Source organism: Parus major, chromosome 7 (assembly GCF_001522545.3).
Source record: "Parus major isolate Abel chromosome 7, Parus_major1.1, whole genome shotgun sequence".
In the NCBI taxonomy this organism is placed as follows: domain Eukaryota; kingdom Metazoa; phylum Chordata; class Aves; order Passeriformes; family Paridae; genus Parus; species Parus major.
This window is the reverse complement of record NC_031776.1, coordinates 11,942,464-11,954,597: the sequence shown is the minus strand read 5'-3', so window position 1 is coordinate 11,954,597 and position 12,134 is coordinate 11,942,464. Positions and strand designations below refer to the sequence as shown.

General features: G+C 38.8%; 1 protein-coding gene across 2 annotated transcripts; it reads left to right on the top strand.

Moving 5' to 3' along the window:
- The first annotated feature begins 60 nt into the window (after nt 1–60).
- FASTKD2 (FAST kinase domains 2) lies at nt 61–10,685 on the top strand. Of its 2 annotated transcripts, XM_015635178.3 has the most exons (12): nt 61–199; nt 711–1,476; nt 1,876–1,979; nt 3,375–3,483; nt 4,818–4,941; nt 6,063–6,202; nt 6,484–6,656; nt 7,041–7,204; nt 7,702–7,920; nt 8,856–8,940; nt 9,967–10,081; nt 10,541–10,685. In XM_015635178.3, the coding sequence occupies exons 2-12, from the start codon at nt 817–819 to the stop codon at nt 10,658–10,660; spliced, it is 2,013 nt and encodes a 670-aa protein (XP_015490664.1). In that variant the 5' UTR covers nt 61–199; nt 711–816; the 3' UTR covers nt 10,661–10,685. The 2 variants fall into 2 exon arrangements, with proteins under 2 accessions (XP_015490664.1, XP_033372011.1); XM_033516120.1 differs by lacking the exon at nt 61–199 and having other exon boundaries at nt 374–1,476.
- The last annotated feature ends 1,449 nt before the right edge of the window (nt 10,686–12,134 follow it).

Here is a 12,134-nt window from a genome sequence, read left to right as displayed (position 1 = left end):
CAGCGGCAGTTTGTCCCTCGGCACGCACCGTCCGTCTCGCGCGGCGCGCCGGGAGCTCGCGGGTCAGCGGGCCCGTGTTACGGCGGTGCCGCGTGCGAGGTAACAGCGGCCGCCGGCAGCCCCGGCCCGGCCCTGCCCGGCCGGCGCCGTCCCCTCCGTTCCTTCCGAGTGCTCCGAGGCGCTGCGGAGCCGCCGAAAGGTCTCTGTCCCCGTGTACTGTCCCGGCCTGCTAGGCAGCGCTCCCAGGGTCAGCGGGAAGTGATCCCGGAACCCAGCGGCTTCTCCCCGGCGCCGGGAGAGCGAACGCCCGCGGGTGTGCAGTGAAGGCGGCTTTACCCTATGGCATGGCAGGCAAGCTGGGACAGGCTGGCGGGCGGGATCCCGTTACTCGCTGCTGGTGGTCTGTAGGGGCTCTCTAGAGCCCTGTCGGGAGACGCCTGTGCATGGGGAAAGGTCCTCTAGGAAAAGGCTCTGCTTCCCGGAGCAGGCAGAGCAGCAAGGAGGAAGCAAGAGTTGATGCCCGGGCTGTCCTTGCGCTGAGATGTTTGACTGAAATGTAGGAGACCAAATAAAAGCCCCTCTGCAAGCCAGTTTCCGAGGATCTTTTACTAAATCTTCTCCCTTTTTGTAAGAATGCACAGATTTGGCAACTGAAACGGTGGGAATTGAAAGTCTGGTAACTAATCCATAATTTTCAATTGTTTTTACAGATGAGTGATCTTGTGCAGTTTCTCCAGAACTGTTTCCACTGGTAGAGTCATTGGATCCCTTACTTTGAGTTGGCATTTCAAATCTATTCATGAGGCATTAGTAGAAATGAATAATAAAATAAGTTATTTGTTAAATACTGTTAGATGTGTGCATAGGTACAGTTCTGTGCTCATTCCCAAATCTTCAGCCACAGCAAGAAAACACATTTTGTGGATTGGGAGATACAGAGATCCCTTAAGAAATGTGAACTTCAGGAAACTACTTTTAAATATTTTGCCTTCTCTGCATGGGTCGTCTCTTCGATTTCTATCTCAAAAGACAGATGTTTATAGCACAGGTGCAGAGGCTTTGGTGAGTGAGAAGGCTTCCCAGAGCTCCTTAGAAGTTGAAAAGTTGGATGATTCTGGGAGCTTCAAACCGAAGCATGTAGTGAATCATAGTGACCCATTCTTTACCAGTCTCCGGAAATGCACCTGTCCTTCCGATGCGCTGGACTTGGCTTCGGAGGCAGCTGTTTCCATTAAGCACTACACAAACTGTTTAACCATGACCTGGAGGCTCTTCAAGAACCTGTCAGAAGAGCAGCAGCGCTACGAGAAGCAGTTGATCTTTGAGCACCCGGCTTTCAGGAAGCTGTGCCAGCAGCTGCTGCGCGACGCGCGCAGGATGACGCGTGGGGACCTGGTGTTCAGCCTGCACGCCCTGGTGAACATCGGCGTGCCACAGAACACGCTCCTAGTCCAGACCTTGGTGAGGGTGTGCCAAGTAAGTATGAAAATCCTTCTCCTAAATTTGGGCTGAATTACCAGTGGATCATTCTGGGACACTGTGCAGCATCAGATAGAGTTGGATTACATCCCTGGTTTAGTCTGAGGTTCCATGGAAACAGTTCCCATATTGATTTGTGTGTCCTTCTAATTTCCTTAACTTTTGAAACCACTGCCTGATTTCAGATTTAAAAGAGAAGTTTCAAAAATCATTATCACTCCCAAAACAACTATTTTTGCCTGATGTGAGACCTTGTGGGCTCTGCAAAATTAGAACTTGTAAATTGACTTTTGAGGGGAAAAAGAAAAGGGCAGGTACAGATTAAGAGTGGTCAGGTTTTTTTTCTGAAACTTTTCCTGGTTTGAAGTAATCCAACATTGTCAAAACTTTTAACAGGAGAAGCTCAATCAACTGGATAACCGATGTATCTCAGTTTTGGCAACTACATTAGCAGGGATGGATAAAGACAAGAATGTGAGCGCTCTTCAAGCTGGATTACAGTGAGAAAAACACATCTTTTGTGTCCTTTGTATTTAAATGTTTGAATGCATGTCTGTTAGAAATCACCAAGGGTATCTCTACACATAAAATATGGTCTGTGTTTTTAGGATTTAAATGATCGTGTGAGGTAAAAGCTGTGTTAGAGAGTGAATTTTGGCACTGTCTTTGCAGTTTCAAGGAGGAGGATTTCCATTGATAAAGAATGCTGTAATGCAGGGTCTGCAGGGGATTGTGTTCTGACTGCAGCTCCACCAGTGTAGTTTTCTTGTGATGTTGATCAAGCCCCTTCACATATCTATCCCTTTTTCATCTGTGTGCAGACACGAGGTAATGAGACTATCTTGCTTAGGGACCTGTCTGATTTTTCATGATAAAAAACATTGTTTAACAGCCTGGTAATATTTTCTTACAGTTTAGTAAGTGAAAATTCACTGAATTTCACTGAAGTGAAGACTATTTGTGTCCAGCAAGTCCCTCTGTGTAGTGATTTATCAGAATAACTTTTGGTTTTTTTCTGAGCCCATGCAATTTACATGTGTAACCAATCTGCTCACTCCCATGAGATTGATTTTACTGAGGCTATCACAAAACTTGCCATGGATTAGTACTTTTGACCCTGTATCACGTTCTACTTTGAGAAGGTGGATGTGATACCCAAAAACCAGATTTTCCTGGAAGCGCAGGTACACAGTTCTTAAAAGTTGGTAGAAAGCAGGAGTCCTGTCTACAGTTTTATATCCTGATGTCTAGAGCTCTGGCCCATTTGCAGGGATTAATTTCACTGCCTTAGAAGGTGACACTTCATATTTCTGTAGGTGTGTTTACCTGTGCAGGTATACTTAAGGGTGGTTCAGACATAACAATTACAATACCACCCACTGAGCCAGAAAAGGAGGTGCTAAGAGCGCACATTGATCTCTGAGTCATCTCCTGTTGAGCCCACAGCACTCTATTTGGTTTTATTCCTCACTTGCATCCAGTTGTTATCTGGGTCCATTCCTGAGTTTCCTGTCTCTTTCAGAACTTGTCTGCACATGGATGAGCAAGATAAAAAGATAAGATTTTTAAAGATAAAAAAGTGCAATTTTCTTTCTCTGCAGAAGGTTGTTAATTCCTTGGGGCTTAACAGCACTCATATTTGCACTGTCACATGTGCTGTCTGGTCAGGTCCCTCTGCTAAGTGTATCAGCAGCAACATTCATCTATTAGATTAACATTAAGAAAGCATTTATAATTGTCTCCATGTGTAAAATATCTGTGCTAAAGCTATGTCATGCAGAGTTACGTTAGCATTTCAAAAAAAGAAAGATGGGAGAGGAGCAGTGAAGAACAATGGAGGTACTTAGCTGTTTCTGCTGAAATGAGGAGAGCTCTTGTGTGTGTTTCCTCATCAGGTTACTAGTGGAGCAGCGCATTTCAAGTCTCAGAGACATCTTTATTCTGCAAAACCTGATGAAATGCCTGGGGAAGGATGCTCCAGTTTTTCTGAAAAAGAAATTAGAGGTAAAGTTAGTTGGAGGCTCTTTTTTACTCCCACAAAGCCAGTGCTCTTCCATCATTTATAAATTGTGTATAGTTCTTTGCAGACACTGAAAGAGAAAATGTAATAGAAAGGTAACTGTATTTGCCTAGCTATATCTGTAGGAAGAACTTAGATTTGGAGGCTGGTAACAAAAGGCATTGAGGCAGTAAACCAGCAGTGCCCTCCCCTCTTTGGATTGGCCACATGGTGTTTCATAGAAACACAGGCTGTTTCCTGATTCCCTTTCCCAGCCTTTGACTGAAGATGAGGTGACAGAAAGCTGGTCTGTGATGGGGCTGTGTCCAGTAACTGTACAGGGCAGGAGGACTGGTTGGAGCGAGATGCCAGAACTCCCCAAGCTCATGATCTTGTTTTTCTATGTATCTGATAGGTCCCCATGGAAATACAATGGCTGGGAGCAAGCTGTAGGTTTTATGGCAGGGTGTATTGGGTTTTGTCCCCTGATGTAAAAACCCTTTTGGAAACCTTCTCTTGAACAGGACCTGCTAGTGTTTTCATCATGTAACTGAAGGGCTCTGACATCAGAGGTTTTAGTAGCATTCATGAAATATAAAACTGAGAGGAAAATAACATTTGCACTTGTTAACTAAAGGGAGCACTTAATTTTCTGAGCCCACAGGGTGCTATTTTTTTTACAGGGCAATTTCTTATGATAGGTGCATTTTGTATTTAACCTCTGATATGTATTTAAATATAAAATACTGTATTTTAACAGCCAATATAATTTTTAGTTTCATTTTCACTATCACTTGTATCAATCAAGTGATGGCTTTGATAAGTGAAATATCCTTTCTGGCATCAGAGCTGACCTTCTCTGCCTCAGTCCACATTAGTAGCTGGTTGTTTGTATAAAATACAGGCCACTCACTGCTGAAACACTTTGGAGGCTCACAGTTTTCATGCATGTGCAAAACCATAACTGGACTACTATGAACTTTTAAGTTAACTGTGTCTGTTTTATTTCTGCTACTTTCTTAAGAGCTGGTAGAAGATGTGTATTCACAGTATTTGGAAATGACATTTATTGAGACTTTTTTCTTTTAAAATAACCATATAAAGGCAAATAGCTGGAAACTTGTGTTGTGACACATTTCTAGAGCACTTGACCTGCTATAATTGTGTATTAAGTAATTGACAGTAGTTATTATATGCTTTTACTGTTTTTTGCTTCTTTTTCTTTCATATAATTCTGAACTAAGGACTTTGGGAAAGTTTTGGTGATTATGTCTTCACCAGAAAGCAATGATAATATACCTGAAGAATGAAGGATTTAACAAACTCTGGTTCACTTTAGATGGCAGTTGTGAGAGAAATAGATGGTTTGACTTTTCCGAATGCTCTGCGTATGTTTTTCGCTCTTGCTGCAATGAGTTATTGTTCCCTTCCAATCCTGAATCCCTGCAGTAAAAAGATCCAGGGTAAGAAAAGAATATGTTAATTAAATTTCCCTTCCTTATACCAAATTCTTCCTAATTACCTCATCTCACTTTTCTGATTTCCTTTAAAACTCAGGAAACATCTTTGTTTTACAGGATATTATAGTTATGTGGAGCCATTGGACAAGCAGCAGGACAGAAAATTACTGATCAATAATAAAAGCAAATAGCTCTTGTCATCTCTTCCCTTCTTAACTTTTATCTGAATTACATATTTTTCTTTACATTTTTCTGTACACAAGATCTATAAAAAATAATTTAATTTTAGCAAGGAAAAGAGATTTCAAATAAAATTTTATGACAAATCTGAATTGGAAATTGACAGCTTACAGGATGGATTGGTGACTTAGTGTTATTAGTTGGTAAACTAAAGGGAGAATAGCATTTCCTTGATTACTGGATTTAATTATTGAGTGCTGCTTAAGACTTAACCTCATGCTGTAGCCCATAAAAATATTAAATGAAAGATAATGCTTTTATCTCTTCTCTATACCTTTCCAATACATTGCTTAAGTATATGTGGTCAGTATGTGTTGATTCATGTTTAAAATACATAAAAATTCGTATCTCAAAAAGCATGAAGGTAGCATAATGGAATTCATAATAGAAATTACTCAGAAGCATTAAGGCTGCTTATACAGTCTCTATTTGTCCTGGTTGTTCATATATGATAGGACACAATGTTTAATTGCACATCCTGGTTTCTCCCATAGGACTTTCACCACACAGGCCAGGTGGCATACACAGAGGGAGGAGTGACTTTCTTCAGTGTTTTTTTAGTACATGCTGAAAATCAAAAATCCCAGAACAGATGACATCCTGGGAACACAATCTTCTTACTTATTTTGTTAATTTGTCCCCTTTTACTGATTAATGTATTGTAGCTTGATTCTGGTTCAGTTGGGTTTCTTCTGTCTCTGTTTCTTAATATGTTTTAGCTCAGTTGAGCTTTGCTTGGCTAGTCACAGTCTTCCACAGTTTCTTATCATATTTTTCCCCTCCTTCATCCCTTAACTAAACTGTTCTCACAATGTCTCAATGTCTTCAACCTACATCTCCCATTGCTTTTTATCATTTGTCCTTCTTTGATTTTTTTGTTACAGAAAATGTCCATGATGTTCCATTTCGGCAGTTAATTCTCATTCTGGAAGCTTGTCACACTCTCCAGTACCGTAATGTAAAACTGTTTTCAGCATTAGCAGACTATGTTCATTCTACTGCCTACCTTTGGGACAAAAGACAGGTAAATTTTTTGAGACCAAACAATCTGTAGCAGTACTAATAGAGTATTTGATGCTTCCATCTTTCTTCATGTTTGTGCTTGATCTTTGGAGAACAAATGTTTATGGATACCAGTCTGATGAAGCTGATAGTTAAATTTTTTAAATGCTGTTCTATTTATTGATAAGTAAAGAAACAAAAGTTTTGGAAATTTTGCTTTCATTAAAAATGTCCTCTATGAAATCAGCAGGTAGGATCAACTTCACTGGTTTTCTTGACTTATAAAACTATCTTTTCTTTTAGATAATCCTTTTTCTCTCTGCCTGTGAGACACTTGGCTTTCAGCCTACTGAATTGCTGGATATTTTTGCTGAGAAGGTGACAGAAGACCCTGATTTCCTTAACTTGAAAAACCTTTTCATTGTTCTTCGAGTGTATTCTCGACTCAACCATGTTCCCAGAGTCCAAAAGCACCTGTAGGTTTTCATTTAGAGTGCCTGACAATATGTTACATAGTCACTACAGAATAATGTATTGCAGCTAGTATTTAATTTTATTTGTGAAAGAGCTCAATCCTGTTTCATTTATCTGTAAGGTAAATTGCTGTCTTTTCATGTTTTTTTTAAATATGTTTTTTTTTCTCTAACTGAAAGACTAACCAGGTTCTAGACTGACAAGGCTACTAAATCTGTTGATAGGTAGCTGTATCCTCAAAGTAAGAATCAAACACTAATGTTTAATAATACAAAATACAATTATCCAAGATAATAAAGATTTCTAAGTTGTATTTTTGTTTGAAATATGTATTTTATGTAGCTTTATTTGTGCACTTAGATACTTTTCTTCTCCTTTTGGAAAAGGTTTTTTGAGACTCTTCATAGCTGCTTGAATAAGTACCTGCCTCAGATTTCCAGCACAGAACTGCTGAAGGCAGTGTATTCACTTGGCATTTTAGGATATCTTCCCTGCCGTGCACTTGATGAGTTGCTGCAAAAGGACAGCAAGGATGAACTTACAGCGTCAGGTCAGACCTTACTTTGTCATGTTCTTGTTTTAAACAGGATGCCTGCCTGTGTATGTAATTTGTTGTAATTGTGTTAGAAGATAGAAATTAAAGAACACAAGCATGATTAATATTAAATTTGAAGTCCTCAAGACAAAGCTAATGTAGTGATGGTGATCTGAGTGATCTGGGTCTGCACTGGGGAATCGGGCTTATTGTCTTGGGCCCCATGGTGGCATTTTAACAGTTTAACAGTAGGTATGCACTTAAATGTAGGAAGTCTTTGCAAACTTTAGTACCTGGAGTTGTGAGTAAAAGTGGGATTTGGAATGCTCTGAGTTATAGTAAGGTCCTTGGAATGGTTTGTAGAAGAATTTGGTTTCCACATGACAATTTTGTACAGCTAGTAGAGTAGTCAAGTGGAATTTGCTATGGTAGAACAGACTATAAAACATAATAAAATGAAAAATTCTGTGGGATAATGTATTGCATGTAATATTTTTTGTATCCTTTTTCAGATGAACTTAAAGAACAAAACACAGTGATGCTTCGCTGTGTGAAAACGTGTATGGAGCTTGACAGCCCTTCTTTCAAAAAGCCTGCATTTGTGCTGACTGAGAATTTGTCCTCATTAGTATCTCTTAATCTCAGAAAAGCTCAGGAGGCACTGATAGAACTTCTGGGAGATGAGAACATGTTTCGGCAAAATGTTCAGCTGCCATACAGATATCATATTGGTATGAAGTGATATTACTGTCATATTATTTTTAATATGGATTTATAATCCCCAAAATAATAAGATGGTAATAAATTTCCATAGGGTGCAAGTGATTAAAAGTTTAACACTTTGAAGATACAGTCTTTTAACAAATGATGTCATTGATTGATGAATTTACTTTTAATAATGCTTCTGTTAAAGTTTTTAAGTCCATTTACTAAAACTTTTATGATTTCTCTTGTTTACAAAACTGCTTTGGACTTTTTTTCAGGCATCAGTAAGCAGATGTTAATTGTACATAAATCCAATGTGGGCAACTTTGAGAGAGTTGACATGTTAGTACCAAATCATGCTAGAAACAAAGCCAAACAGCAGCTGCCTTTTTTTTTCTTTTCTTTTCCTCTCATGTTTCTTCTCTGAAGTTCTGGCTAAGATTTATGCTCTGCTTTCATTTATGAAAGGGGATATGACTTCTTTTGGTTTCTCTTTTCTTTTGATATTGCCTCATTGCCTTTTTTTTTTTTTTTTTTTTTTTTTGGCCAGTCACCCAGCTTACCAGTTCTTCTGTACTAGTAATAATTTTATTCCTAAATATTTCTAATGAGGAATTGGATTGCGGGAAAATCTGAGTAGGCATGACAGACAGTGATCAAGAGCAGTTTCTTTAAATGATGATTTTACTCCATAAACTTAAGTCTGCAGTTTCAAGAAACAAATTAATTTTTTTCTTGAGATGGGCAAGCTATAGCTTTATATTCATTGCAGCGAGGGAAAAGCTATCAGTAATAATTTAATTATTAGAGAACAGCAGTTAGAAACAGACCACTGATGGTATCTATTAACTTTTTCAAATGAGCTGTTCATTTGAAAACAATTTGAGCAATTAATGAGTTCAAATGGCAACATTAATTTTAACCTCTTGCAGAGTTAAATGTTTTGTTGTTTTGTTTTCAGATTTTGAAATCAGAATGGATTCAGACAGAAAGAAAGTGCTCCCCATAACTCCCAGAGATGATCCTCCTGATTCTCATGTTCAGAGGTGTCTTTTTTTGCATATTTTTTCTAGCATGCTAGTTTTATTTGCATGTATCCCATCCAATTACTTTGGTTCACTTATTTACAGAAGCAAAGTAGATAACTCAGTTATTATTTGTACTCACTGGGCTATCCAAAAGTTTCCATACCAGTGCAGAGCAACAATTCATCCAGCTCCTTACCTTCCTTTAACAGAGGCTAACATTTAACATTTCATAGAAAGAGGCAGGAAACATCACAGTGATCTGATACTCTTGTAATGAATGCAGGTAGCAATTTTTTAAAAAGTGTTTGTCCAATTAAACATTCAGTTATTCTCTCAAGTCTCAAAAATTTGCATCTCAGTGATGTTATGGCAGTTAATTCAGCTACTGAAATGTAATTTGAATAAAAAGGATCATCATATCCACATTTTAGGTGATTAATTTAATCTTGTGTAGAAGACTGACCTCTCAGTAACTGAAGCAGGGACATATATCATTTAAGTAATGCTTAAGTAGAATTGGGTAATATTTAACATTTATGTGCTGGATCACTGTACAGCAATGTATTTTGTACAGTTTGCTTTTTGATAAAAGGAGAGCTACTGAATTGTGTAACAGAAACTCAGTGTTCCAAGGCATTCAGCTTTCCTCACCCTTCCAAATAGGTTATAATGGCAGGAAGTGACTGATTCTGAATATCATTAGCAAAGGATCAAAGTAAATGCAGAATCTGTCACATTAATGGAGAATGTTGAATGATCTGTTCCCTTCTCATTGTGGGAGAAGTGGAGATCTAAGTATCTAATTCTGCTGTAGGTATTTGGGTAGATGCTGGTACTTGTGTGAGCCTCATGGAAGAAAAGAATCTAAATTACTTAAACCTGAAGAAGGAAGAGGATAATGAAATTTGTGCAGTCCTGATATTTTTGCCTACCAGAAAGACACATGTATATTCTGCAGTGCTAATGGACATCATTGAATCATTGTCTTATAAATGATTATTCTGCATTTGTACAGTGAAGTCTTCTTACTTTCCTTGTTTGCAGGTTGGCTTTTCTGTTTGCTCCTATGTCTGCCTTCTGTCTGGGTACAACACACCCCCGGGGGAACTTGGCAATGAAGAAGCGGCATCTAAATAAACTGGGCTATCGTGTGATTCTGGTGAGAGGAGCTCATTACTGTCTCTGTTTCAGTTCTGTTAGCAGCACAGTGATGAGTATGTTTGGTAGATCAGGCCTTGTTTTACAAAGTATGAAGGTTCACCAGGAATGGTGGGCTTTCTCCAGAGTGATAATTGTGTATCATTTCTAGTTAGAGGGTAGTGATGCTATCACTAGGGAGAAAGAGAGGGGGACTCTAAAAGACAAGCTACTACTTACCATTAGCAGTAAATAAATCATTGAGGGAAAAAAAAAATTAAGCCACAAATTGCTTTGTACCTGAGAAACTAATGTGTCTTTGGCTTATTTCCCCAATTTTTATAGAATCAATGATTCAAGCGAACTCGTTTTCAGAATACAACAACTTCCTGTGGCTTTTTCATTGTAGAGTGCTTGGTTTGTAGGACAGGGTAGTTTGGACAATAGAAGTAATGTACCTTGTCCTTTTACTTTCTTACAGATCCAGAACAAGAAGTTTCAGGAAATGAAAAATGAAGAAGCAATTGAGTTTTTGAAAAGAAAAATTTATTCAGAAGATGCTTTCTCTTGTCCTGAAGCAACTGTGCAGGATAATAATTAAAATAAACTAATTTTGTTTCTCCTGATTTCTCTTTTTCTTGTGTAATTTTTGTAAGGATTTTAATAGAAGAGATAAAAAATTTTATACACAACTCCCTTCTCCACCATATTACTGAGTAAGAAAAGTTTGCGAAATGAACACTGCCTGCTGATAGTGGGGGCTTTCTTTTGTGAAGTGGGAGCAGATTTTCTTTAGTGGAAGGAAATAATTGATCCAAAAAGCACTCTGACATCTATTGCTGTTACAATGTCTTAATTTAGTCTGTACTTTGCTTACCCTCCTGCATGTCCCTGCTCAAATTTCTCTCTTCTCTTGAGCTGGGCCAGAGAAAAGAATTCAAGTGCTGTTGGAACCTGGCCTACAGTTAGGCACTAGAAGGATTTCCTCTCAACTATATAGTTCTTTATGTAGAACTGTATATGGTAAATCAGTAAATAACTAAGCCTAAGTAGCATATTAAAAGATGCAGTCATGTGCAACTGCAAAAATCAATCTTCCTCAGTTTTCAGAAGTTTAGGCAGTTAAGCCTGTTTGCTGTGGGCTTTTCCTTTTGAACCCTTTACTTCACTGCTACTGTAATAGATTTTGATGCTTCTTACTGCAAGAACACAGATCTGCTGTGTCTTTATTAGCTGACTCCTTCTCTCTGTTTCTCTGTTTCTCTGATATTAGTAGCTCCACAACTATTAAAAGAGGTGTTGCAATACTCAATTTGTTCATTACACCCTGTGATGCATCTGCACTGACCTGCTATGCAGTGGTGCAATTGATTGGGTTGGCAGAGCTCTAGAACTGCAAAGCAGCTTTGGACCTTTGATAGGAAGGAGCAGAGAGAACTGATACATCTTTCCTCTTCTTGGTAACATGTAAGTGACAAAACTGCATTTTGTTCTGCTGGAGTTGCTCAAGTTGGTAACAGCTTGCTTGTTTCTTCGGCGTAATCAGATCTTCACTCACAATTTTGCTGTAGCAGTCACAGGCCCATGGGCATGAAGGGAAGCAGGGAATCAGCACTACTTTCTACAGTGACTCTGTGCTGCCTAACCGTGGTGCCCTTGCTTCACTTGCTAAGCTACAAGCACTGTGTTCTTTGTCTTTCTGAAGTAGCATGGACACATGGTTAAGGTGCTGCAATGATGATATAAAAAAAAGGTATTACAGTAATGAGATAAGGTGGAAAGAAACAATATGCTTAGAAAAATTTCAGTGCCCAACTTTTTGTGGAACATGTAGATAGAATATGGTGCATATTTATGTAGGAAGCAATGCTACCAAAACTGCATGGTCACCTCTCTGTAGCATAAAATGTAGAGAGAGCTGTTCAGCATTTCAGTCTCTGAAATGCAGCGCATGCAGAAAAACAGATTTGAGGAAATTGTTAAACTTAACAGCCAGAGCAGAGGTCATCTGCTTGACTGGATGAGAAGTTTGTTATACTCCCTTTTTGGATCTTCTACTTTAAGGAAGCATTGTC

Bases quoted from the DNA above. Each gene is read 5' to 3' on its own strand.
- FASTKD2 (XM_015635178.3), top strand. From the start codon at position 817: ATGAATAATAAAATAAGTTATTTGTTAAATACTGTTAGATGTGTGCAT. The intron at 1,477-1,875 runs GTAAGTATGAAA...AACTTTTAACAG, and splicing joins CCTTGGTGAGGGTGTGCCAA to GAGAAGCTCAATCAACTGGA. The intron at 7,205-7,701 runs GTCAGACCTTAC...ATCCTTTTTCAG, and splicing joins GGATGAACTTACAGCGTCAG to ATGAACTTAAAGAACAAAAC.